Source organism: Cryptotermes secundus, unplaced genomic scaffold, assembly GCF_002891405.2.
Source record: "Cryptotermes secundus unplaced genomic scaffold, Csec_1.0 scaffold1247, whole genome shotgun sequence".
In the NCBI taxonomy this organism is placed as follows: domain Eukaryota; kingdom Metazoa; phylum Arthropoda; class Insecta; order Blattodea; family Kalotermitidae; genus Cryptotermes; species Cryptotermes secundus.
Window position 1 is genome coordinate 140,234 of NW_019724605.1, and position 27,708 is coordinate 167,941.

General features: G+C 41.5%; 2 protein-coding genes across 14 annotated transcripts in view; both read left to right on the plus strand.

Moving 5' to 3' along the window:
• The window catches only part of LOC111862544 (protein hook), a 55,875-nt gene extending 37,801 nt beyond the window's left edge, over window positions 1–18,074 (plus strand). For 3 of the 5 annotated variants that reach the window (XM_033750712.1, XM_033750710.1, XM_033750711.1), the window contains 2 exons: window positions 13,933–14,037; window positions 16,572–18,074. In XM_033750712.1, coding sequence (XP_033606603.1) covers window positions 13,933–14,037; window positions 16,572–17,516 — 1,050 coding nt within the window. In that variant the 3' untranslated portion in view covers window positions 17,517–18,074. Of the gene's footprint in view, window positions 1–2,182; window positions 2,572–13,932; window positions 14,038–16,571 lie in introns of those variants that run through there. The other 2 variants (XM_023848035.2, XM_033750713.1) reach the window with 2 other exon arrangements.
• Window positions 18,075–25,205: 7,131 nt separating this feature from the next.
• The window catches only part of LOC111862540 (tektin-B1), a 37,364-nt gene continuing 34,861 nt past the window's right edge, over window positions 25,206–27,708 (plus strand). For 3 of the 9 annotated variants that reach the window (XM_023848028.2, XM_023848027.2, XM_033750708.1), the window contains exon 1: window positions 25,207–26,109. Coding sequence is in view for 2 of the 9 variants with exons in the window: in XM_023848029.2 (XP_023703797.1) it covers window positions 26,072–26,096 (25 nt within the window). In the remaining 7 variants the exon portion in view is untranslated. Of the gene's footprint in view, window positions 26,141–27,708 lie in introns of all 9 variants that reach the window. The other 6 variants (XM_033750706.1, XM_023848026.2, XM_023848029.2 and 3 more) reach the window with 6 other exon arrangements.

A 27,708-nucleotide genomic window follows, 5' to 3' on the forward strand; every position in this document is an offset into this window, starting at 1 on the left:
ACTATTCTACTGCACTCTACTGCGAACTGCAATGCCTTACATCTGGCAACATTGCTGGAAGCACGAAGCTAGTAGCATACCATAACGGATAGCTCACTTAGAGACAATATTGACATTGGTCAGCCAGTTAACACAGGGGAGGGTGGAAGCGAAAGACCTGCTGCTTCCGCGCGTGTTGCAATTTGAAGTACCCTGCATTTTTGAAGAAAATAACTGATCTATCCTGATAAATTGTTTATTTAACACATTAAAACTTGCAATATTCTCATTATATGTAATATATGTTCTCAGATTAATTAATATTTTGAAGTATGAAATATTTTTTCGAAATTGAAAAATTGCCAGAAATGTTCTTGGTTGCTTTTCTATAGGGAAGCAATGCTTCCACCACATCCATTTACCCTACGCCCCTGATTATGTCCATGGTTGAATGTGAATGTGGTGACGGGCTGCAAATGGAGGAACCTATCTTCTGGGATTGTAAACTATATGAGAACTAAAGGGCAACAATGATGGACATTTTGTCTGAGAACAGTAAAAAAGAATACCCAAAGTCAGCTACAGAGTTCTTAAAGGTAGCGCAGGTTACCCCTATGATAGAATAAACTTCAGAGCAAGAGGCAAAAGCTGTACATCAGCTGTGTCTCCATCACTTCACCCACTCATCTGAAAGTCGTCAATCCACTGGCACTGCAAAAAGAGCTCTATACTGACCATGCCCCACTCATTAGCATATTCTGAGTCATCTGTTCAAACTATGTACATTCATTGTAAAGTCACTAATATTATTCCTTTTTTACTTCTTTGGAATGCATCCCTGTTACAGCAGTGTTAAAATTAATTCACTTTACATGATTTTGATGTAAGTGGAGATTTCTAGGAACAAATTAATTGCATAAAACAAGGGATACCTATACTCACAATACAAGGTGCGGCAATAAAGAAACCGGATTACTTTTATGACTCATTTCCGGCCATGTCGATGACGAAGAGGAGGGTAGGGCATTGACCCGTCGACTTCCCTCTACCGCCACACAAAGTTTCATTCACGCGCATCGGTTAGTCTGGCCGCGACCATTGTTAGAAGCGGATCGTGTGTCTGAGCTCCGTCGGAATAATGCTCAGTGCTAATGTAGAACAACGTGTTAACATCAAATTCCTCACAAAACTTGGAAAATCTGCCACGGAAACTTGCAATTTGTTGACAGAAGTATATAGTGATCAGAGTCTATCTCGCACACAAGTTTTCGAGTGGTTTAAGAAGTTTATGGAGCGTAGGAAAAACGTCGGGAACGACCCAAAATCGGGCCGTCCTTCCACTGCGAAAACTCCAGAGAATGTGGAGAAGGTCGCTAGAATTGTTCGAAGAGATCGTCGACTGAGCATTCGAGCAATTTCTGAACTTACCAACATCAATAAGGAAAGTGTTAGACAGATTTTGCACGATGATCTGGGCATGAAAAAGGTGTGTGCTAAAGTGGTGCCAAAAATCCTTACCCCCCAGCAAAAGGAACATCGAGTGAATTGCTGTGTTGACACTCTTGAAAACATTGAAAATGATCCTGATTTCTTCCAAAACGTAATTACGTGTGACGAAACTTGGATTCTTCAATATGATCCAGAGACTAAGCGACAATCCATGCATTGGAAGAGCCCCAAATCCCCTAGGAAGAAGAAAGCGCGCATGAGCAAGTCCAAATTCAAAGCAATGATGATTGTTTTTTTCGATATCCGGGGGGTAATCTACATTGATTGGGTGCCTGAAGGTCAGACTGTCAATCAGGTTTATTATAAAAATGTTTTGACGTACCTCCGTGAACGTGTGCGACGAAGGAGACCAGACATGTGGAAAAATGCCTCATGGGTTCTTCATCACGACAACGTGCCAGCACACATCGCGCTATCTGTGAAGAGGTATTTGGCAAAAAAACAACATTCCAGTGATGGAACATCCACCGTATTCTCCGGGCCTAGCACCATGCGACTTTTTTCTCTCCCGAATATCAAGTCTGCGCTCAAAGGGACCAGGTTCGAGTCCGTGGATGCAGTGAAAACAAAAGCGACGCAACTCTTGAAGAGCATAACACAAGATGACCTGCAGCACTGCTTCCAACGGTGGAAAATTCGCATGGAGCGGTGTAGGGATCGAGGAGGGGACTACATTGAAGGGGATAACATTTCGATTGTCTGATTTTTTTTCCAATAAAGGGTTAGAGCATGAATCCGGTTTCTTTATTACCGCACCTTGTATATCACACAGTGCATTTATGACAGCTTCTAAATCCTAGTGATGCCATTTCTAAAGTGATCTAGTCTTCATTTTAACTCAGATGATGACAGATGGGCATGGATCCATATTCAGTCTGGGAGAAAAGTTATTCCAGTGACAACATTAATGGAATGTATAAAGTACCAAAATCCTATCCTTCTTGCTGAAGATCTGATACAAGTGTCTGTACTTGTTTCTCGTCCAACCAGCACTTCAATAAGTGTGTGGATATACTTCGGTTTCTGTTGCAATAAGTCACAGCCGCTTCGCATCAACAGTGACCTCAAAATGCCAATATGATGGTAAGCTACTAGTCTTGTCTGCCTATTAATGACTCACACATGAGAAATGTCTCTTAAACTCTTACGGAACACAAAAAGGTACATTAAATTGTAAGATTTGAGGTTTCACGTCGGTGACTATGAAGAAAGCAGTCTTCTGGGATTTGGCACCGTGTATATGTGGTGTTAAGGAGGAACGTATCGCCTCCATCTTCAGGGTAGAAGAAAAAATATCAGAATTCTGCAAGCAGAGAGACCGTGAGAACCGGTAAAAGCGGTCTGGAGGCGATACGTTCCTCCTAAACGTCGGTTAACACCACATATACACGGTGCCAAATCCCAGAAGACTGCTTTCTTCGTACATTAAATTGCTTGTAAGAAACCGTTTTAACACTGAACCTGTGCCTGATCACTCCAGTTAGATAAAATAAATTCTCAATACACATACAATTTTTAGATGTAATCACGTATTTTATACGTTACATACATAGCATATGCACAATCTTATTGGAACTGGAATATTGGAGAGTTAATAACAAGGAATTAACTAATTTTTTGTCATTTGTAAAAATGGCCTTCTGATGAAGTTCATTAATTTATCAAAACATGTCATGGTTATGAAGAAATAAATAACAAGCATGTGGCATATTTAGTGTATATGAACAGTTCCTTTGTAAATTAACTTCTGAGATATCTTCAGGGTAGAAGAAAAAATATCAGAATTCTGCAAGCGGAGAGACCGTGAGAACCGGTAAAAGCGGTCTGGAGGCGATACGTTCCTCCTAAACGTCGGTTAACACCACATATACACGGTGTCATTTGTAAAAATGGCCTTCTGATGAAGTTCATTAATTTATCAAAACATGTCATGGTTATGAAGAAATAAATAACAAGCATGTGGCATATTTAGTGTATATGAACAGTTCCTTTGTAAATTAACTTCTGAGATATAAATTCACAAAGCCAGTTTGTTTGAAGTTGTGGTAAACTACAAAACCATCATGAGAGCAGCACGACAGGACAGAGATAAATGCTCAAGAATTTACAGTTACAGACCCTATTTAGCTACTTGTCATTCTCTGTTCTCTGCTGCCTGTGTTCTGTGTAAAGTGGAACACTTCTTTCAGGGACCGGAAAGAATTGAACATGACCACTGAAAACACGTCCAGAATACCAAACACAGTGACCAGTGAGTCAAAAAGTCTGTATCTTGGTTAAAGGATAACCTCTCAGAAAATGTTATAACATTGCATACACAGCACATAGCATCCCATAGTTTGGCTTCAAGTTCTTTCTGAATATCTTACTCTGCCTGTGCCCTTAAGACTTCTCGGTTTTGCCCCTCCAATCTGGAAAATTAATTTCCAACATACTGCTGTGTAATCGATCTTTGGACATTGCAGTGACAAGCCAGCATCCAAGTGCCTGGGATATATGCAGACAGTGCTAACAATGTGTTCGGTTGCTGTGTCATACAGGGTCTTAAAACCTGTGCCCTAATAGATTTGTGTGATGTGTTTCGGAGTTCATTTTGTGCACTGTCACAAATTTTGTAATTTCGTTCGACTTCCTCATTCTTTGTGTGTATTTACGTTGTTTACTTTCAAATATGACTTGCTTAAGAGCAAACCACAGCTAAGCTAAAATAACATTTTCAGTTGTACAAAATGTAATGATTAACGGGCCTATAGTTACCTTATTATTTCTGCTTCTTCTAAGCCATTTGGAAAATCGGCACCTTTTACTCTTATTGTTCCGAGACATCGTACTCGTGTTGCAAATAATTTTATTTGAACGTACTGACTCCTTCACACAACTGCAATTGACATGTGAACCTACGTAACGCAGAAATAACCATGGAAACGAATACCCATACAACAAAACCTTCCATGTTTCCATGCTTCCTAAACTAACAACATGATTGTTATTCATACACTGTTGACAACAGCGTATCCTCGTAACGCGACAAATAATTAATAGGTTCTCTGGATTGAAGAGAAACGATTTATTGGACAATCATCAGGCGGAACTACAAATACTTGTAACACTCCAAAAGCTTACGGGAACAATCCTGTATGTTCCTTGTACAAATTATGTGCACAGGTCCTTCTTCTTGTTCTCTGATGTGGACTGCTATTTGGTAGGACTCCAGTATCTAAATTATTCTCTTCTGTACTCCTTATTCATCTGTAAGGTAAAGGTAAACTTGGCCGGTCACGATAGCCGAGCGGTTTAAGGCATGTACCGTCGTCGCTCGCTTGGAAACCGGGATCGTGGGTTCGAATCCCACTCAGGGCATGGATGTTTATTTTGTGTGTGTGCGTTTTCCTGTGTTTGTGTGCAGGTAGAGGCCTTGCGACGAGCTGATCACCCTCCCAAGGAGTCCTACCGAATGTGTAGGATCTAGAAAAGCCGAAGTGAACGGAGAAGTTCGTAGTTTGCTTAAACGCTCACTTCGGAATAGGGAGTAGTTTCTAATATGTGTTCTGAAAGCCTTGGCTTCATTCATTTCAATGTGAACTCTCCATGTAAGTCTCGTATCGAAAAGTACACCCAAATATTTTACATGATTGAGAAAGGGCATATTCTATCTGTTCAATATATAAGTTGAGCCACAAGGAACTTAAGTCTATACTGACCGCAAACGGCCTTTTTCGTCCCATATAAACCTCCGGCGTTAACTTGCACAAAACAAGTCACGTGATTCCTAGCCAGCGACTTCATTGTTTCTCTGGCTGTTGCCTAGCAACGAGCAATAAACATTCGTTCACTGAGATACAGCTTGTATTGTTGCGCTTTTTTTTGTTTTTCGCGCCGTTGCCTAGCTGTGCATGTTACAGTAAATACAACAGAGGGCAAATTGTTGTGGTCTCTGCATATTAACTAGACGCTACCTGGTAACGTATTGTCGCGTATCGGGCGTATATCGCGACAAATAAATTCTCGATGTATTCGATGTAGCGAATTTTATTTCACATTCGCACTTACAATCACCCAAATTACAGATTTACGGTTACTGCTATCTGCAGTATCACAATTAGTACACTCCAAATGCCAGAATACAACTGACTAGTTGCTGGCTAACTCGGAACTAACTCGGAGGTAGCTCGAGGACTGACTCAGTACAACTGACTGTGAATAGCCTTCGCTGCTCCCTATGTAGCCTCGATCGGACAATACGGCCACGTAATAGGCACCCTTGTTGCCTGGCGCTAGCGGAAGTAACCGCTGTTACTACTTGGTGACGTCACCGCTGTTGACTCGCGTTGCCTAGCGACCAGGATCCTAGGACTCGGCTAACATCGGCTCGCTTCGGCTTCGCTCGGCGCATCACGGTTGGCGGGGGGGGGGGGAGGGCTCATAGCTCAGCATGTCACAGTATCTTAACAACGGAAAATCAGTAGATTTTGCGTTCATTACTTTATTCTTCGAGTTTCAGATATCGACTACGCAAATATATACACTATTTTTCTGACCTCTCAGTCTTCAGCAATATATGAATAACGATCATGAAGGTACGAAATCTGAAAGGACTTGTGATATAGAGATTCATTTCCATTGTTTTACCTGTACTCCATACGTTAATTTGTGAAGGATAGTTGTGTAAAAGAATCTATACGTTTAAATAAAATGATTTGCAAAAAAAAAAACGAGTACGATGTCTCGGGAGAAGAATAGTCGAAGTTACGGATTTACCCAATGGATTAGAAGAAGCCGAAATAATAAGGTAACTATAGGCAGTTTAATCATTACATTTCGTACGACTGAACAGATTCTTTTAGCTTAGCTGTGGCTTTCTCTTAATCAAGCATTATTGACAAGGAAATAAGGCGTATACACAAAAATATTGAAAAAGGTACACAATTTTGCGACAGAAACTTCAATGTACGTGAAAAGAATTATTTGTCCTCTCCGTGAATACCCATGGAAACAGCTCTCCATTTGGGTTCGGTGCAAGTGGAGTCTTGCCCAAAAGAAGTTTACGAAAAATGATTATTAAGTATTCCATGTAGGTTATAACCTCCTCTGTGGGACGCGAGTTAAATTATGATGTTACAAGAACAGGGCCCAGAGAGAAATTATTGGCAAATGATTAAAATTGAGACTTCTTAAAAATTACGAATGTCTGTAAGTTAGAGCTTCACTTTGTTCTCATGAATATGTGATTCATGTGTCAGGCAGTATGTGAGTTGGGCCATTCCAAACCTCTTGAAGTAAATTACAGGCTTCCTACGGCTGTAGTGGCCTATTTTCGATCCAATGCCAGGTCACGTGTGATTTGTAATGGATGAAGAGGCACTGGAATGCTCTTTCTTTGACTGCTTCGGTTCTTTTTAATTCCCTAAGTTAGGGGTGGAGTCCAACGGGGTCCATTCGGCACGGCGGCCACTGATTGGCCTATTGTACCTGCCCCGTGTGATTATTATGATGGAGAATTTGGTGGAATGAAGATTGGCAGGGGAAACCGAAGTACTCGAAGAAAACCCGCACCAGTCCATTTTGTCCACCACAAATCCCACATGACCAGACCCCGGGATCGAACCCGGGCCTCCGCCGTGGGAAGCCAGCGACTAACCGCTTGAGCTATGTCGCGGCCGAATGCTTCGGTTTTTCCTTCCAATCCTCATCCCACTGGTTGCTCGAGATTTATCAATCGCTGACAACACAGTCGAATAATCCATGTAATGGAACGATCTTATTTTGAATCCAAACGAAATGACAAAAAAGAAATTCTTTCAGTTTGTTTGTGTTACCATACTATGAAACTAAAAAAGTAAAGGTATCCCTGTAACAGGCCTTGCAGGCCCATGGGGTTGTGAGATGTTGAGGTTCCCACATTTTCTAGACATTCGGCTCATAGATGGCAGCAAGGTTGTCAGCCCTACGCACCGGCCGCCCTTTAGCCCCAAGAATATTCCTGGCACTAATTTCTGTTAGAGGCTGAGTCGAACCCACGCTATAGTGCTGCTGGAAGGATTAGGTCAATTGAAAAAATCCAATGACCTCATCGGGACTTGAACTCATGACCTTCTGGCTTGTAGCATAGTGCCTCAACCAACTATGCTACCGCGTGCCCCCTACTATGAAACTAAAAGATCTAAATTTATCTCTAACGTATGAATTTTTATCAACAGTGACAGTTTCAAATTTATTATTTTGTTGGTCAGATCAACTACCTAGAAGCACTCAGTAACAAAATATAATTTAATAGAAACGCCACTGCTTCTTTGTCAAACTTATTCACAGAGAGGATGATGGAGGAATAGATTTGGGATAACCACATTAAGATCGTTTTTTTTATTTGAATGATACTTTGTTAAAAATTCAAGGATTAGGTAGACGTCAGACTTTCCTTTCCCCTGCTGGAGAGCAAGTACGCGTGCTCTGTCATGTCTTGTGTTAAATTCTAGTTCAGTGGCTGCAGCTTAAAATGCAAATATACACATTGCTCTTTTTTACCTCGCCGTTCTCAGCACTGTAAAAATAACAATCACGTTGCTAGGGTAGGAAACCCGTAATCTAGGAAACGCTTCAACTATTGCGATTCGTTTCCATGGTTATAGCTATGTGTCATTGTTTAATGTGTGAAGGAGCCCGTATGTTGAAATAAAATCAAATTGCGATGCGAATACCATGTTCAGAAACAACAAAACTCAATGTTGCGGAATTTTTCAATGGATTAGAAGAAGCCGAAATAAGGTGAGCATAGGAAGATTAATTATTAATTTTCGTAAGACTGAACAAAACTTTAACTTGTCTGTTGCTTGCTCTAATCAAGGCATATTTGTATACACATATTTTTCAAAATGCGAGCGAAATTACAAAAATGGAGGCGGAACGTTCCATGCACATGAAACGAATAATATGGCATTTCCGTACATACTCATGAACAACACCCACCATATGTTGTCGGTGCAGGATGTCTTGCACAAAAGATTTTTTCGAATACTGTTTATTACGTATTCTTTGCTCGTTAGAAACTCCACTGTGAGACATGCGTTAAATATGGCGTTACAAGAAGATAGCCAATAGAGTACTTTAGTTAGTTAGTTATTGGAGAGGGTGGGTTTCCCCATGCAGTGAGACCAGTATTGGTCCATAGTGCTTCCCTCTATGATATTCTACCAGTCTCTATACCCTACCGATATTGGTGCGTACCATCAGTCCCGACCGAGCCAGTGAGTTCGACCTCTACTGGCTTGGCGGTATCTATAATGCTTCCCCCATCTATTAGAGGCGTTAGAGACTACTGTTGGGCGGGAAATGTCCTTGAATTTAGCTCAGTGACCTCCTTTGGAGATATGAGGTTCTTTTACGTGCCGTAAAGCTACGACACGGGACCCACGGCTTAAAGTCCCTCCCGGAGGACTTGTTCCCTGAATTTTTCCGCCCTTTGGACCCCGTCCCAGACCCACTAGTTTGAACCCGCGTAACACGAGTCATCAGGTGGGAACGTTACCTCTAGAATACGGAGGCCGCTATAGAGTACTTTATCTACGTATCGAAATTCAGAATTCTTAGAAATTACGAATAAGTGTAAGTTAGACTTCAGTTTGGTCTCATGAAAGCGTGAATTATGTGTTAGGCAGGATGTGACATTGGCCATTCCATGAGAAAAACGGTTAATCACCAGTTTTCTACTGCGGCAGTGGCCAGCTTTCGATCCCGATTCAGAACATGTGGGATTTATGGTTATTGAAGTGCCACTGGGAAAGTCTTCCTTTGCGTGATTCGATTTCTACTGCCAATTCTCATTTGGCAAGTTGTTCGATATTCATCAATCTCCGAGTTCATCAGTGAATAATCAACTTAATGTGATCTCAATCTGAATCGAAACGAAATGATAAGTAGGAAATGGATTATTCTTGTTTCTGGTATCATAATCTGAAATTGGTTTCTGATATATGGATTTGGATCAGAAGCATCAGGCTCATATTCCTTATTTTGTTGATTGCATTAACTACGTAAGGGCATTGAAAAAAACTCCCTGGCTTGAGTCCGCAAGCAAACTATACCCACCGACCGACTGACCGCCACTTGTCGGCGAAGTTAATGCCAACTTTAGCGAAGAGAGGGTGTCACGTGCTCTGCGCAACAAATCCCGACGGCCGTTAATTTCGGTTTTCAAGACAGGAGTCTATTTCCTTGAAATAGCTCCTCAATTATCCTCACGAAGCTGAGTGGACCCCGTCCCAGACCCACTACTTCTCAGAAAATCTGATAGCGCCGGACCCTTGGTTCTGTAGGCAGGACCTCTGACCCCTAGACCACAGAAACGTTCCAACAGCAGTGAGCAACAAATCGAAATTCGGTACAAAGGCCACTCTGTGTCAAACTGATTCACAGCCAATATAACGGAGGAATGTATGGGCATAACGACATTTAGGTAGCATTTTAAAAACTGAGTAACTAACTAATTCAGAGTGGGGCAGAATTCAGGCTTGCCTACACAGCGCTGGCGCGCATGTATGTGCTCTCTGTCACGTCACGATTTTTTTTAATTCGCTTAGCGGGGGGTGGAGTTCAGCTGGGTCCACTCGACACGGCGGCTGCTGATTGGCCTATTGTACCTGCCCCGGGTGATTATGATGATGGAGAATTTGGTGGAATGAAGATGGGCAGGGGAAATCAAAGTACTTGGAGAACGCCCCCCCCCCAGCGCCACTGTGTCCACCACAAATCCCACTTGACCAGACCCGGAATCGAACCCGGGCCGCCGCGGTGGGAAGCCAGCGACTAACCGCTTGAGCTATGGCGCGGCCTGGATAGGAGGTTGAGTGGTGAATCCAAACAAAATGATAAATAATAAATCCATTTTTGTGGTATTGTGAAATTAAAAGATTGAAATTGATTTCTGATGTATGGATTTGCTTCAGCAGCAGCAGGCCCAAATTTCTTATTTTGCTGATCAGATTAACTGTAGTACATAAAAGCAGTGAATAACAAAACAAAATTTAGACAAAGGCCACTGTTTCTTTGGCAGACTTATTCACAGCTATGAAGAAAACAGTTTTCCGGGATGTGGCACCGTGTAAATATTGTCTTAACCGACGTTTCGGAGAAACGTATCACCTCCATCTTCAGGGTAGAAAAAAAAAGAAAGAAACTCCGCAAGCCAGGAACCGGCGCGAGCAAATGCTCACAGAGTCGAGTTGAACTGTTTAAGAACAGGGTGAGTAGGAAGGAGAGGGTATACATGGAAAATCAGAAGTGTGGAGAGGGGAAGGGGCTGGGGAGGTGGGCTAGCAGGTAGCAGGCCTGAGCAGGTATAGACATAGTATCGGGGCGAGAAAGGCAAGGTTAATAGGAGGGCATTAACCCCGAAATTTAGGGGCTGCGATGCAAATCGGGCATGGGCCTGCGTGGCCTTGTGGATCCGGCGTAATGTTCCGGAGGTTTCTTGAGGGAACAAATGAGAGGTTTCCATGACTTGCTGAGACAAAACCCCACCTCTCTGTTCATATTGTCGGGATGGAGTTCAATCTCAATGGCCTCCCTAATGATGCGATCCATATATCGGGTCTTGGTAGCGAGGATGGAGGTATTCTGAAGCTGAATGCGGTGTCCCAAATTTATGTTTTGTTCATCCACAACTGACAAAAATTTGTCTGGATGTTCGAGACGGATGTGCCACTGATGCTCCTTCAACCTCATGTCCACGGCAATGCCCGCCTGCCCTATATAGACCTTGCCGCACTCACATGGGATTCTGTATACACCCGGTGTCCTTAGTCCCAGGCTATTTTTGACTGGTTGGAGGAAACTAACTAATTTCTTTGGAGGCAGGCCCACTGATTTGATGTTGTGCCGGGACACCACTCTGCTGATTTGGTTGAATATAGCCCTGACATAAGGCAGGAAGGCGACTGAGTCTGGTTTATCATCAGGCCAACTGATGGTTGAACGACGCTTCAAAACTCTGTATATCTGCCGGTTGTTGTAACCGTTCTGCCTGAAAACGTCCCCCAGGAGCACCAACACCGCATGTAGGCTGTCTTGATCACACAGTGCTCTAGCCCTGTGCATCAGTGTGGAAAGTATAGCTTGCTTGTTGGATGGGTGGTGGTGGGATGCAGTGTTAAGGTAGAGGTTTATATGGGTGGTTTTGCGGTACACTCTATGGCCCAGAGAACTGTTGGGTCTCCTGTAAATATGTATATCCAGGAAGGGGAGGTGGCCATCAGTTTCGGTCTCCATTGTGAACTGAATGCACAATATCCACATGGCTCCACATCCCAGAAGACTGCTTTCTTCATAGTCACCGCCTTGAAAACCTCAAATCTTTCTTATCACAGGTTGTATGTTGGAGGGTTGCCGGTCACGGTAGCCGAGCGATCTAAGGCATGCACTGTCTTCGCTCGCTCGGAAGCCGGGATTGGGGGTTCGAATCCCACTCAGGGCGTGGATGTTTGTGTGTGTTTTTCTGTGTTTGTCTACAGGTAGAGGCCTTGCAATGAGCTGATCACTCGCCCAAGGAGTCCTACCATATGTGTAAGATCTAGAAAAACAGAAGTGAACAGAGTTCATGGAGGTAGGCCTAGGCCCTCTGGGGCTGTAGTGCCAAAGAAAAAAATGTTGGAGGGTTAGACATGATTTCATAACATTAAGATAGCATTTTAAAACTTTGCTAAATATAGTAATTTGAGGGTTGAGTCGTGTTTTAGGCATACTGAATTATCTATAATAGATTCACAGGCTTATATTCAGGATTTAGTAACATATGTAGAACTGGCATTTAGGGTAAACTAGCTGTTACTTCAGTCGCTCAGAAGATTGTCTTGCAAAACTATGCTCTGTGTGCTGTGTCATGACATCTGCACCAGTCATGACAACATATACTTTCAAATTTTTGTACTTTGCTTATCACCAGTACATACTCTCTTATGTTATGAGCTAATCATCTGGGGAAATTGACAGAGAAATGGAGTATTTAACATGCAAAAGAAAATAATTAAAACATTTTTAGGTGACGAAAGCAGACTGCCTTGTAGAAAATTATTTAAGAAATTTAATATACTAGTACTTCCACTTTCAAGTGGACACATATTCTGCTTACTAGCATTTGTGGTGGAAAACTCGGAAGATTTATTAAGAAATACAGATGTACACAATTTAAACACAGGATGTAAATATTACCTTCATATGCCAAAAGCTAATCACACTAAATATCAGATGACTATACTTATGCAGGTATCAAGTATTTTGTTATCTTCCACTTACAGTTTATTCATGGCTGAATTAAAATTAATTCACACCATCTTCTTTATAGATTATTTTTCCCCTGTTAAAAAATTGTAAGCTTTATGCAAATCTGTATGTGCAGTAAGGTTTTCTTTTTTGTTTTAAAAATTCTTAAGCTGTATGTATACCTGTATATGAAATAAGTTCCTGCATTTGTATTTATGACATGTTCCATATCCTTTGGTTTAGCCAAAAGTAGGATCTGTGGAATGCAAATATCCTCTACTCTGTTCTACAGAGGAAGTATTGGAACTCAATGAAATACTAAGTGACATTTATAAAGAGCTGTATGAAAATGCAGTGGAACACGTCTCAAGAAAACAAGTTTAAAAATATACATTTTTAAGATTTATGAATTCAGAGAAGATTCATCTACAATCATAGTTCACTTTATTGCCATAATTTGAAGAGATTTCTGCAATATGTTACTGTGAACTAATACTCAAACCAAATTTAAAGTAGTTTTTGTTTTAACTGGAGATTAATGAGCAATAGTAACAGCATAATATTGGTAACTAATGTAGGCATTAAATACAACTTTTTTGTAATGCTTTAAGATACCTTGCTAACTCAGTGGAGGGTAAAAATTGTTATATTGACACTTAGTGGCAATTGACCGCTTCTGTGATCTACTGAGTTCCTGGCTACAGATCTAGAGGTCTTGGTTCAATTCCCGGGCCTGCCAGATTTTCTGTGAAGTAGTGGGTCTGGAACGGGGTCCACTCAGCATCGTGAGGATAATTGAGGAGCTGTTTCAAGGAAATAGCGGCTCTGATTTAGAAAACCGAAATTAACGGCCATGGGGACTTGTTGCGCTGACCTCGTGACACACTCTATCCACTAAAGTTGGCACTAACTTCATCAACAATTGGCGGTCAGTTTAGTTTGCTTGCAGACTAAAACCACATAGTTTGTTTGTTTTGTTTGAGTTGACTGGCACTTCTTGTGGCTTCAGCAAGTGTAGGTACAATTATTTTATGCATGGGTATATATACATTAACTGCCAGTGGGTACCTGCTACCAGTTTTCAAAGATCTGTTCTGTAAGCATGAAATTAAAATAATTTAACAGGCTAGAGAAAATGGTTATGTTTCTAACATTGTCTCTTCCTGACTGTATTGTCTTGTAATCTTTTGTCAGATGAAGGCGATGAATGATGGTGATGAATATACTGCATTTGCCATGGAGGAATCTGCTGCTGAGTTTGGACTTCCTGAGGACCAATTAAGGGAGTCCAGTTACAAGGTACAATGTGATGTGTGATTTTTTTAACACCAAGGAATAAACATACTGTCATATCCATGATTTATTTAATCCGTCTTGCAGTGCATACACTCATTTATCTCCTTCTCTCCCTCGCACTACATGTTTCGGCATAATAATGAATGCCGAAACATGTAGTGCGAGGGAGAGAAGGAGATAAATGAGTGTATGCACTGCAAGACGGATTAAATAAATCATGGATATGACAGTATGTTTATTCCTTGGTGTTAAAAAAATCACACNGTCATATGTTAGAGTGACCCTTGACAGGGTTCTGGATTTTCTGACCACTTACAGATCATAACTACAAGTAGCTATAACAGTCTTATGGAATTGCACACTCTGAATATCACTGTAACAATGACACACATAAAAGTCTTGTCTGTCTTCACTAGACAATTCCTGGTAATGGATTTTAACATAGTAACTGACTGCACCCACCAAGTCTTCTCTTTACAGACAGACTTTCAACTGAGCACCGAGCTCATTGCTCCAAACTGTCCTGGTTATAACATCTCAGCATGGATGACTTAGAAAACACAGCTGTTCTATTGTTGCAGTTAAACTGTTGCTGCAGAGGCATGTAGACATACATGTGCCTTTTCATGTGTCTCAGGTGTAACTCACTATGTATTAATTCAAGCGAGATACACTTGAAACAAAAGTTGCCATTGAAAATTATTACATAATTTATGTTCACTATACTTGTTCCATACACCTCATGCCATTTGAGATAACTGAAGAAACTGGACATTGTGCATATGTATTCATATATGTACAATAACCATAGTCCCCTGATAACACCCAAAACCTGTGATGATGTATGGTTTTGCATTTTCTTGTGTACCTGTTCACCATCATTGGTGCAGATAATTGGAATTATGCTGTATTCCAAGGTGTTACTGGTCAGAAGTCCTAACATTTCTGTAACTGTCCTGATATGTATATGCTAATATTTAATTATATTTGCATTCTCTATGTCATTTTGATTCAAAAAGATGTTGCTATAATCTGTAGGACATGATATAAGTGAAAGTTTTCATTTTTTCAAATATGTATGTATGGATGAATTATTTTAAGTTTGGAATATATGCTGTTGTTTCAAAGACATTCAAACTTCAAAGGATTTTGAGGAGTTTGTTTCTGTAGTTGTGTTTCACTGCTAAAATAAAACAAATAGAAAACATATATTTTTGCGATTCATCAATTCAGACAGACATTCATCTACAAGAGAAGTGTTTTTTTTTTCTTTTTTAGCCAGAAACTGAAATATTACAATATCTTATTCTGAATTTGTATATGAACCAAATTTAAGCTTCCACCATATGCCATGAATGACAAGATCTGTTTAATTAAATCAGCAGCCTTAGATGTCACCTGCAGCTCACTGGTTATCACCAAGGATTCATTCTCTTGGTCATTAATTCCAAGGGTAGTGGTCATCTGCATAAAGAGCAAAAACCCCTGTGCTTTGTGTATATCCCTTATATGAAGGGTATTGCAGAGAAGTTCAATCATGTAGGGAATTTATGTAACATAGAACAGCCTTAAAAAATAAACGCTCTTAGGAGTTCACGCACGAAGAGCAGGCCGGAAAGAGATCTGCAACAGATGGCACACTGCATCTACAGTATTCCCTGTGAATGTGGCAGAAGCTGCATTGGTGAAACAGGCAAACCTCTAGCCGTGCGGCTCTATGAACATAGGCACAATCCCCAGCAGGATCTAGAAAAATCAAAATTAGCCCAACATGCATATGCGTAGGGTCACAGGGTAGGCTGGGATGGTGCTAGTATTTTGGAAATTGAAAGTAACAGCAAGTATAGGAAATACAAGGAATTGGTCCATATGGCATGCTTAACGAAACCAATCAGCCAACCCAGTTTGGACATTCTCCCATTTGGATCCCCCTTATCAGCAATGAGGTTTCCAGCTCACAGAGAAGGTTTGTATGATGTGAAAAATTCTTCCGTGATTTCCATAAGGATTCAGTCTTGAGTTTTTAGATTTTTCTCCACAGATGGTGCTACTCATAGACACTACATGTCTTCACAAGATGCTTCCATTTTTTCTATGCATTGGTGCTTTTGCACTTGGTTTTGGCTTCTAGGCTGGTAGCAAAAATATTTAACTCCTTTCTATCCTAGTTCCACGCATATGATTGCTTTATCAAAATTTTTTGATATGTTTTCTTGTTATATCCATCTGAATTAGCCTGGTCTCAGGTTATTAAATAGCTGTAGTGAATCTAACAGGGATTATTCAGTGACTGAGGTTAGCTCTTTCTAAGGGAACTAACAGAATAGGGGTCTTCCCCTCTCACTTGAGAATGAAAATGGATCCAGTTTCCAAAACGTTGTGTTTTCTAGTTTCTAGAATACTGGGTGATGGAGGAAGTCCAGAAACCCAATAAATCTGGGTACCATAGTTCTTTTTGAGTGTTTTTTAATAGCTTCTAAACTTGTGAAAATCAGAGTGCTGCAAAGTTCTGATGTATATTATGAAATTCATTACAGGATCAACACAGAAATGGGAAAGAAGGATTGGATGGTACCACAGAGATAGCAGTGTGGAAGGATAAGCCTCAGTATGGCACAGATGTTGAGGAATGTGCTGTGGGGAAGTTTTGTAATTGGTTTCAAAAGGAAAAGCTTTCAGTGACTCAGGAAAGTGATGGTTTGAGATCAGAGCACAAGGAATTGAAAGTTAATTTTTATGAACTTCAGAGAAAATATAATGCCCTCCAAGAAAATATGAATGTCATTAGAGAAGAGCGTGATACTCTTCAGAGGGACAAAGATAAGTTAATAGGCCTGGAGAGTACATTGAAAATTATATTGGAAGGAGGATCCAGTGTTGAGAAAGCTTATTTGATACTGAGCCAGGAAAGAGACACTTTGAAATCAGAACAAGAGGAATTTAAAGTCTATTTTGATGAACTCCAAAGGAAATGCTGTGCCCTAACAGATAATTTAAATGTCATCAAAGGAAAGTGTGATACTCTTCAGAGGGAGAGAGATAAGTTAGTAGGCATGGAGAGTACATTGAAAATGATATTGGAAGGAGGGCCCAGTATTCGGAAAGCATACTTGCTATTGGGCCAGGAAAGAGACACTTTGAAATCAGAGTATGAAGAACTAAAAGCAAATTTTGATGTACTTAAAAGGAAAGGCAGTGACCTGACAGATAATTTAAATGTCATCAGTCGAAAGTGTGATGATCTTCAGAGGGACAAAGATAAGTTATTAGGCCTGGAGTGTAGATTGAAAATGACAGTGGATGAGGAGTCCAGTATTCAGGAAGCTTATTTGCTGTTGGCCCAGGAAAGAGATAATTTGAGATCTGAGCAAGATGAGTTCAAAGTTGATTTTGATGAACTTAAAAGAGTATGTAATACCCTGAAAGAAAATTTGAATATTATTAGAGGAGAGGGCGATGTTCTTCAGAGGAACAAAATTTAGATTGAAGGCTACATTGAAAATTATGTAAGAATATGTGTCCTGTTTCCAAGGGCTCCCTTGATAAATCCCCAAGAAAGAAATACTTTGAACTCAGAGTGAGAGGATTTCAACATTGATTTTGATGAAGTTTATAAGAGTGTGTTTTTACTTCATAAGAAAATTTTACTGCCATTAAGAGCAGTATGTGTTGCTCTTTGAAGGCAGAAAGATAAGATAGCAGGCCTGGAGGTTAGAATGAACATCTGTGGAATAAAGAGAAAGAGTCTCAAGTGTTATCGAACCAGGAAATGAAAATGAAGTCAGAGGTATTGAGAATTAAATCTGTCCTTTGAAATCGCTGATGAGGTGAAGAAGATCCTGTCTGTAGTAGCAGATGAGAACGATGAGACAGAGCCACTAATGGTTCGAATTGAGTTCTTACATGGATGCTGAAGAGTCACTTTGATTTAGCCTACTATGGAATCTTAGAATGTTGTGCTTCATCACAAACTTAAAATAAATAATTACATTATGGTGTGTTGTGTAATGCTCTCTGTTTTAAGAAATGACTTATGTTTCAAGCAGTTATATACGAGGGGGTACCCAAAAGAACCCGAACTTATTTTTTTTTTAATTTATTTATTCAAATTTTAAGCACAAACTTTCAATCCCCTTCAAAGTACTCTCCACTTACACTAATACACTTGTCTAGTCTTTTATTCCATTTTTCAAAACATTGTCTAAATTCATCTTTTGAGATGCTTGACAGTGCCTCCGTCGTTTTTTCCTTTCATGTCTCTTTTCATTCAAGGAAACAAAAAAAAAAGTCACACGGGGCAAGGTCAGGTGAGTATGGAGGGTGAGGCACGGGGGTCATACCATTTTTAGTCAAGAATTGTCATACAGACAGGGCTGTGTGAGCAGGGGCATTGTCATGATGGAAAAACCAGTCACCCGACTGCCACAAATCTGGCCGCTGAGCTCCAAGTCACTCCCGACAGCTCCACAATTTCTTCAATGGTCCGTCGTCGATCTTCCTTGATGATTTCACGAATTTTTTTCAACATTTTCATGTGTTCGGGCCGTGGAAGGACGACCAGAACGAGGTTTGTCATCAATTGACATTTCACCATTTTTGAAACGGGAAAACCACTCAAACACTTGAGTTTTCCCCATAGCATCGTCCTTGTACGCCGTTTTTAACATTTCAAGAGTTTCTGTTCCACTTTTCCCGAGCAAAAAGCAGAATTTCACCGCCGCGTGCTGTTCACGAAAATCAGCCATTGCAAAAACGACGATCACACAAAACAGTTGTCACTATAAACTCTGCCGAAACTAGTCCTTACCTTGTGAAGCAACGGTACTCGGCTTATCGACTCAGGAATATTAGCTCTATGCGCTCATAGCGGCAAAACGCGGTACTACAAAAGCTCTGCCCACAAAAAAATTAGTTCGGTTTCTTTTGGGTACCCCATCGTATTGTTTTCACTCCTGAATACAAATTAATATAACTCCATCCATTAAGCAGCTTAAATTTAGTTTTAGTATGGCTGCTGTTATATTAGCAAATAATTCATAACCTCTATTAATTTACTCCAGTAATTTTCACATTTTGTCCTGCCTGCTTCCTTAAAAACTGGTGATGTTCTAGAAGCTTTCTAACTTCCAGGAATCTTCCTTTGTTGCCCTATAAGTTTATTATTTCTGAGTGTTTTTATGTAACTAGACCGCCTCTGTGGTCTAATGGTCAGAGTTCCTGGCTACAAATCCAGAGGTCCCGGGTTCCATTCCCGGCGCTACCAGATTTTCTGAGAAATAGTGGGTCTGGGACAGGGTCCACTCAGGCTCATGAGGATAACTGAGGAGCTATTTCAAGGAAATAGCGACTCCTGTCTAGAACACCGAAGTTAACGGCCATGGGGATTCATTGCACAGACCACGCAACACCCTCTATCTGCTACAGTTGGCACTAACTTTGCCGACAAGCAGCTGTTGCTTGGTTGGTATAGTTTGCTTGTGGAATACAGGCCATGGGGGTTTTTTTTATATAAGTAACTAACTAACTAACTAACTAACTAACTTCTACTGAGTGGAAAAAGGCTCAGAAGCCACCTGTTTTTCAGCTACAAGAACTTCCCAAAATTTTATGGAACTTGAAGGTTCATTACCATGTTCAGAAGAGATCTCCACTGGTCCCTATCCTGAACCAGATCAATCCATCCATACCGTGCCATCCTATCTCTCTAAGATCCATACTGAGAGTTCTATTTCCCCAAAAAATCAAACCATAAGACATTACTGAGTGGAAAAAGGCGTAATACACCATTTTGAGGGCATCAATATTTAAATACTGTTTGGTTTTCCTAAATATGTAACAGGCTTTATTAAATTTACCTATAATTGAATCTATATGTTTTTTTCAAGATATTGTGTTATCCAGTGTCATACCTAAGAATTTTACCTCATTTCACTCTAATAAAGTTTTGTTTCCATATTCAATATTTAATTTTTTGGTAAAATTATATTTAGCTGAGAAATTTACACAGCAAGTCTTGCCTAAATTTAATGAAAGCATATTTAAATTAAACCATTCATTCATTGATCTAAACACCGTAGTAAGTTTTTTTTCCCAGCTGCATAAAATTTAATTCATCTACTATTACACTTGTATCATCGGCAAATAGCACAACTGATGTATTTGATGGGACAGAACACTGTATAAAGGAGGGTAAGTCATTTACATAAATCAAAAATAATAGCAGTCCCAAAATCGATCCTTGACGAACACCTTTATCAATTTTGCCCAATTTGATAATTTATTGTTAAGTTTTACCCTTTGGTATCTATTTTCTAAATATGACTCAATTAGAGAACGCATCACGCCACTTACACCATAATATTTCATTTTAACCAATAATATATCATGGTTCACACAATCAAAAGCATTCTCTAAGTCAAAAAATATACCACCACTTTTCCTTTTATTATTTAAGGCCATCAATATATCATTTGTTAATTTGCAAGTTGCACTTATAGTTGATGTTGTAACTGTCCAGTTTATGGGAAGGTCAATTGATGTTTGTGTATGGTTAGGGTTTTGTGAAATTCCTCACTTTCACCTCACAATTTGAAATTTTCCCCCTGAGACAAGCAGCAAGTGGCTTGGGTCAAGCTTGAAGCAGCTGCCCATTCATAACTCAGTCAATTTAATGCGTAAAACAAGGCCGAGTTCTTTAGAAATTCTAAACTTGACAGGGGAAGTCATAAATTTAGCAGCGTCATTTCCTGCTACCCCAAAATCTCAGTTTGACAGCCATGCAGCAGGTGGCAAAGTTCACCCCTAAACTGTACACTAGTAGATATTCGCTTTCCTAATTGGAGGAGAATGATAAGCAACCTCCCAGTCTGCCCGGTCCAGCCAATCATCATCTGAAGTGGGAGGTCCTTTGCCCGAATTTTGGGTAACCAGGGCAAATATTACCATTCAGAGGGTGCTTGGCAAGGAGGACTCTGAAAGTTATATTCACATGTTCTGATCCCCGTAAACACCCCCTGTGGTGACCATAACGTGTGCGTCTCAGTGAACAGTAAGTAAGCCTACATCCATGAATCTGTGAAGTGTACCACTACTGGGCTGTTTCCATTTAATTAGTGCAGATTTAATAAAGACTTCAAACAGTTAATTGGTGTTGAGGTGACTTCCCTACGCCTAAAGCCCCAATAATCACCCAAGTCGTGGCCAGTCAACACGCCCTGAGAGGAGTCGAATTGCTCTACCGGGGATAGCAGAACCGAAGGACGGTTACAGGGTGAGAGTGGCGCCCAACGCGACAGCCGATATCGCGACAAGGGTGACTAGAGGCAGTGAGGAGCCAGCGGGAACAATCAGTGGTTAATTGCAGGCGCAAACACGTGAAGAATGGGCGGCGGATCTACCTACGAACGCCACAGCAGCGCAGACGACCGCCACTGCAGCTGTCAGGGACCACACCGAAGGGGCCGAGAGGAAGTACGGACGGAGTCGCAACCTAGCTTCCAGAGCGCGGAAGGCCGTCCAACACAACATCGATTACGCACCACCAAGGTTAGTCAAGTGACACACATGGCCAGCCAAACGCTTCGGAACCGGGTTATAGAAGTGGAGTGGGCTGATAGTGAGAACATGTCGGGGGTATTTTCTGCAGACCTGTCGTGTGACCAGGGGGATTGTGTTGAAATAGAGGGGTCAAGTGTAGCAGTAGAAAGTCTGGATGAATTAGGAGACCAGGTTAGGAACACGATGGAAGTGACGATACAAGCCCAGAGTGAAAATATTGCAGCAGACTCCCCGCTGTACCGAGTTATTTACAAGACTTATTCGCCAGCATGATTGCATCGATGAAGACTGGGAACGAAGAACTGGCCAGTAAGTTAGAGGAGAAGTTAAAGGAGAGTAATAAGGAACTGCAGAGTAGAGTAGAGGAGAAACTAAAGGAGAGTAATAAGGAACTGCAGAGTAGAGTAGAGGAGAAATTAAGGGAGAGTAATGATCAGATGAGAGAGGAGATCCGGAGGGAAAACGAGAAACTGGTAGAGCAGTTTCGACTAGAAAATCAGAAACTCAGCCAAGAATTTTCAAGGAAACTTCAGGCCGAAACTTCTAAAGTGTCTCGCCAGGTTAGGCAACTACAGAGTGACACGGAAAGGGAATTACAAATGGTGCAGGAGAAGCTTCAGGGAATCAGTTCGGAGTTCGAGGCCCGGCTGGAACAGCAATCCCGGAGCAACCAGGAGTTGACAGGTGAACTCTCCGGCAAAGTTCTGGAAGTCAGGACGGAGGTAGACTTAATTGGCGATCAGGTAATTCACCTGACTAATGATATAGAAATATTAAAGGGCGACCTGGTAATACGTGCAGAGGACTTAGAAAAACGGCAGGGGGAGAACACCGCACAGCTAAACAAAGCGGCAGAAACCGAAAACTTGGGATCGAACGCAAGTTCGAGATATTAAATTCCGCGATTGACAAACTGAAGGACAAGCTTGCCGGAGTGACTCCCATGACTTGTGGTACAGAAGTAACACAGACCAGGGAAGTAACGAACGCTGTTCATGGCTCTCCCACTCCACCGCCCACTGCTAATATGGCTAGGATAGAAAATGTAGAATGCAGTTGTAATTCGAATTCATGTTCTGTGTGTGTGAATGGGGTTGCTGTGTGTGAGAGTACTATAGAGCCTGTACGCCATCACTCAGCGAACAGTTATTTGAGTTGCGCTGACTTCCCGTTGCCACAGTTCGACGATAGGTCGGAGGTTAACCCGATATTCCATCTAAATCAGCTGGATGAATTCATGAGGTTCAGGAGCGTGCCTAAGCCCCTCCAGCTATCACTAGCCTTCAAATCTATAGTGGGTGCTGTAGGCAAACAGTGGGCAGCCACTGTAGCCCGAAACCTGAGTGATTACGAGCAATTTAAGGTAGCATTTTCCGGTAACTATTGGTCAAAGTCAAAGCAAAGCCTAGTTCGGTGCAGTTTCTACCAAGACAGGTTCAATTCCAGGTCTGGTTTATCGCTGTCCAGCCATTTCCTAAAGTACGCTACCATGGCCTCTTATTTGGAACCCAGGCCCTCTGACACAGAAGTCATTGAGGCGGTCAGACATCACTTTCCAGTAATGGTCCAGAGGGCTATGATAGGCTCCCATCTAAGTACGGTAGGGGAGGCCTTGGACCTGTTGAGAAGGGTAGAGATGATGGAAGGGGACGAGTCATACCGAGGTTCGAACCCGGTAACCCACCAACCCGATCCGACTCCCAGAGGGAATCCGCCTAGCCGTGGGGGATATGAAAGATCCTGCCTCAACCAATATTACGCAAGGCGAGTACAGGACGACCGCCGGAACGATTACTGCCGCTATGACAACCGGCGTGGACACCCGACACGCGGGGGGTTTGGATCGTCAGCTAGGGATACGGAGCCGGTCGACAGCCGCCCCGCGGCAGGGAACTCCTTGAACCCCCACGCTCCCACCTTCGCCGGCACCGATGGACAACGTCGCGCTGGGAACTTGGGAAACTAGAGCAGGGAGTTGTTGATGACCGAATGACTCTCGCCAGTAAAAACAACGAACCGACAGGTCCACCTCACAGGTTAAGAGTTCAGGGCAAGACTGCAGTAAACGTTAATAGCCCAGAAATTTTGGATGAGGGAATCGAACCAGAGGCGATAGGGGGGTTGATATTGTTCTTCATAAATGAGAACGACTTAGCTTGCTGCCCGCAAGTGAACATTTCGTTCGGGAACGGCATTTCAGCTAGCGCCCTTTTAGACACAGGAAGCGAGGCGAACATCTTGACCGAGAAGCTTTATGATCGGCTGATAGGGGCAGGGATAGCTGTGCCCACGCTGCCGCTAGAAAATGTAGCACTAGTCACGGCATTTGGCAGGAGGACAAAGAGGATTAAGAAGCAGGCGCTCATAAATTTTTTTGTAGGCAAGGATAGGTTTGAGGCTATTTTCTTAATATCTCCACAGTTAATTAATTCGGCCATTTTAGGCTCATCATTCTCTAAGGAATATGGGATCACTATTGATTTTGTTAATAAATGTTTTTACTATGAGAGAGATGGAAGTAGGAAGGGACATTCGTTCGATCAAAGTTCCGGGCCATTGGACGCCAGAAATGATGAGCGGGAGTCGAAGGGAGATCCTTCCCATAAATGTTTTGGTGTCACCCATGACCTGAAAACCCCAGCTGTAGGCAATGACCCACTTCACCCAGCTGTTAAAGCCAGCTGTGACGCAACCCAGACAGAAGCAGGTAGAAAGGGAAAAGAATGTCTTGTTGAGGAAGCAAGTTGTATTTTGAATTGTGCTACCGTGAATGGTAGTTATGTAGGGCAGAGGACCCTGTTAAATGGCGCCGCGGGCGACCAAGAGTTATTAGTAAATGGAGAAGTGTATGAAGAAGAGTGTCCGAGGGAGATTTATGGCAGCCTGGTTGAGAGCCTATGCGAAGAAGAAACGGCTGGCCTAAAGGAAGTTAATGTAGGAAGAACAGAGAGTAACCTGCTCCAACCCACCCCTATCCAAACGTCAGAACTCGACCTCCATGACTCACGCTCGTTGAAGAAGGCGGATTTGTCTGCCCTGATCGACACGAAAGACAATATGAATGAGTCCCAGAAAGAATGCTTGATCGAGTTATTGAGTAGCTATATGAAGTGTTTCACCGTCAGACCTGGCAGGTGTAACATTTTTTAGTATAAATTTCAGGTAGACGAAGATAAACCCATAGTAGGATATTCTCGCCCCATCCCCTTTGCTGTCCGCCCCGCCGTTAGAGACCAGATTAGGCAAATGCTGCAGGATGGCATTTTAGAATTTAGTAATTCACCCTTCCTTAACCCTTTGTCCGTGGTTCATAAGGGAAATAAGAAAATTATGATTTGTGTGGACGCCAGGAAGGTGAACCAGCATACCGTTCCGGATAGAGAGCGCACCCCACCTTTACAAGAATTATTGCAAAAATTCGAAGGAGCGCAGTTCATGACCACCCTAGATTTGACCTCTGCGTATTTACAAATTTCGCTGCACAGAGACTCCCGGAAGTACACCGCCTTCTTGTTCGATTCTACTGTGTACCAGTACAAACGCACGCCGTACGGGTTCCGAAATTCACTATCCGCTTTTGTCAGACCCCTGAAATAGGTCTTTGGTGGTGAGACTGATGAGTTCCTTGTGTTGTACGTGGGCGATGTCTTGGTATTTTCTAAAAGTTTCGGGGAGCATCTCAGGCACTTGGAAATTGTTCTAAGTAAATTGGCGAGAGCAGGCTTTACATTGAATGCGGCTAATTGCCGATTCTGCCAGAAGGAGATCAGATTTTTTAACTTGGGCCACCTGAAGCCTTACTTGGACAGTGTAGACTAGTGTTAGTATAATGGCATACTGGTCCAGAAGGAAGTGATGATAAATTTGTAGTAAGAACGAATGAATCCAGTTAAATTTCATGGTATAAAGAGGTCAGGCAGTTAAATGATCCGAAATTTGAGGAATTGTGGGAAGAGTTGCTCAGTAATTGCTGCGCTGGGGTGATGGCTGTGTGAATACCAACTTTTTATGTAGGCCTGCGCGCCTTTGTTTGGAAATAATTGTAAAAGGGATAACAGAGAGGGCTTGTAAATGTGTAACTTTCAATCGGTTTCGGCAAGGAGTGAATGAGGAAAGGCAGGAGAAAGTTTGAAATCATAGGTCTGAAAGAGAATGGGCGAGGGAGAGAGAATTAAGTTTACGCTCGCCTAAATTCTAATGATAGGAACCAATCACTGTTATGGTCAGTGTTGTCACCGAAAAATATTACATACTTGTATGGGTATGTTAGGACAATGAAAATGTTAGCCTGTATGAACCGAATTGTATGAGATGAGTTGCCAGCTAAGTGTAAGATCTGGTAGAGTGAAACAAGCTGTAAATCTGAGGTGACAAAGCAACTTAGGGAGTGAGGTATTGTCCAGTGAGGCCCATAAATGTGGCAATGTGCGAGTGAACCAGAAGTGAACTTCAAGGAAGTGGTCAGAACAATGGTAGCGACATGAGCAACAACAGGACTGGAATGGGTAAAAACTAGAAGTGAGGCAATAAACAATTTTAGTTGTAAGATGTAAGTTTCGAAAGTCTGAGAAAATGTATTGGAGTCAAAGAAAGGGACAACAAGGGACTTTGTATTGTCAGCCCATTTAAGTATTGTCTCAATGACTGTGTGAACTTTCATTTCTGTTATTTTAGGATTTTCTGAATGGTACTGTTTGCAGGAAAGGGGGCGAAAGCCACCTAAATTTTCAGATATTGTACATGGTAGGCCTCATGCTATTGCTAGAAGTGGTGGACCATGCAGTCAATTAAGGTCTTGTCTATTTACATTTAGTGTGTATTTTTTCTAGGCTTAAGCATTTGTGTGTGGTAATGGAGGAGAAATGGCAGTAAGACGAAATGTTGACATATTCAGGCTGCGCCAGAATAGTCATTATTTCGCTTGGGAGGTTGTAACTGTCCAGTTTATGGGAAGGTCAGTTGATGTTTGTGTATGGTTAGGGTTTTGTGAAATTCCTCACTTTCACCTCACAATTTGAAATTTTCCCCCTGAGACAAGCAGCAAGTGGCTTGGGTCAAGCTTGAAGCCAGCTGCCCATTCGTAAATCAGTCAATTTAATGAGTAAAACAAGGCCGAGTTCTTTAGAAATTCTAAACTTGACAGGGGAAGTCATAAATTTAGCAGCGTCATTTCCTGCTACCCCAAAATCTCAGTTTGACAGCCACGCAGCAGGTGGCAAAGTTCACCCCTAAACTGTACACTAGTGGATATTCGCTTTCCTAATTGGAGGAGAATGATAAGCAACCTCCCAGTCTGGCCGGTCCAGCCAATCATCGTCTGAAGTGGGNTTCTGACGCCATCTTGATGGATACTCGAAACTTCCCTTATTTACGATTTTCACTTCAACTTTACTCAAAAACGTCTGAACTAACCTGTCCTGGGCCCATAACCTGTTGGCAGAGTGCGGGAATCGGGAACAAATATTCCAACGACCAGTTTAGAATATAAACTGTATTTGTGACTTGAAAAATACAATAGTAGGAATACATATGTCTCGCCTTTCCAGTATCCAACTCAGAAGTGTTCAGGTTACACAAAAAAACAAAAGACAATCTCTACAACATCTGTTTCAGAAGAATATATCGAACACACTTTCAAGGGTACCAACTTTTGATTTGCAAAAACCATCTCACAACACCTTTCTTGTATATAGGAGTAATAATCGGATATTTCAGTGTACTTGAAAAAACACCTGTAGATAATGACTTATTTATAATACAACATAATGGAGAGCTAATAAAGGGTGCACTAATTTTCAATAATTTTATGCGTATTTCATCATAACCACAAGTGTTTTTCCAGGGTAGATTTATTATAATTTCTTCAATTTCACCTGTAGAAGTATTGTGAAATATAATGTTATCATACTGAAAATTTAGAATCTGCGATAAGTTGAATGGAGAATAAGTAGTGCTATTAGTATTTAAACTATTATTACTCTTAATTTTACTAGAGATAATTTCAGCAATTTTTAAAAAGTGATCGTTGAAATTCTCAGCATTAATTTTTATGGAAGCTTCTTCACAATTTTTGTCTATATCTTGTTTATCAGATTTGTTGTTATTTACTCCCATATC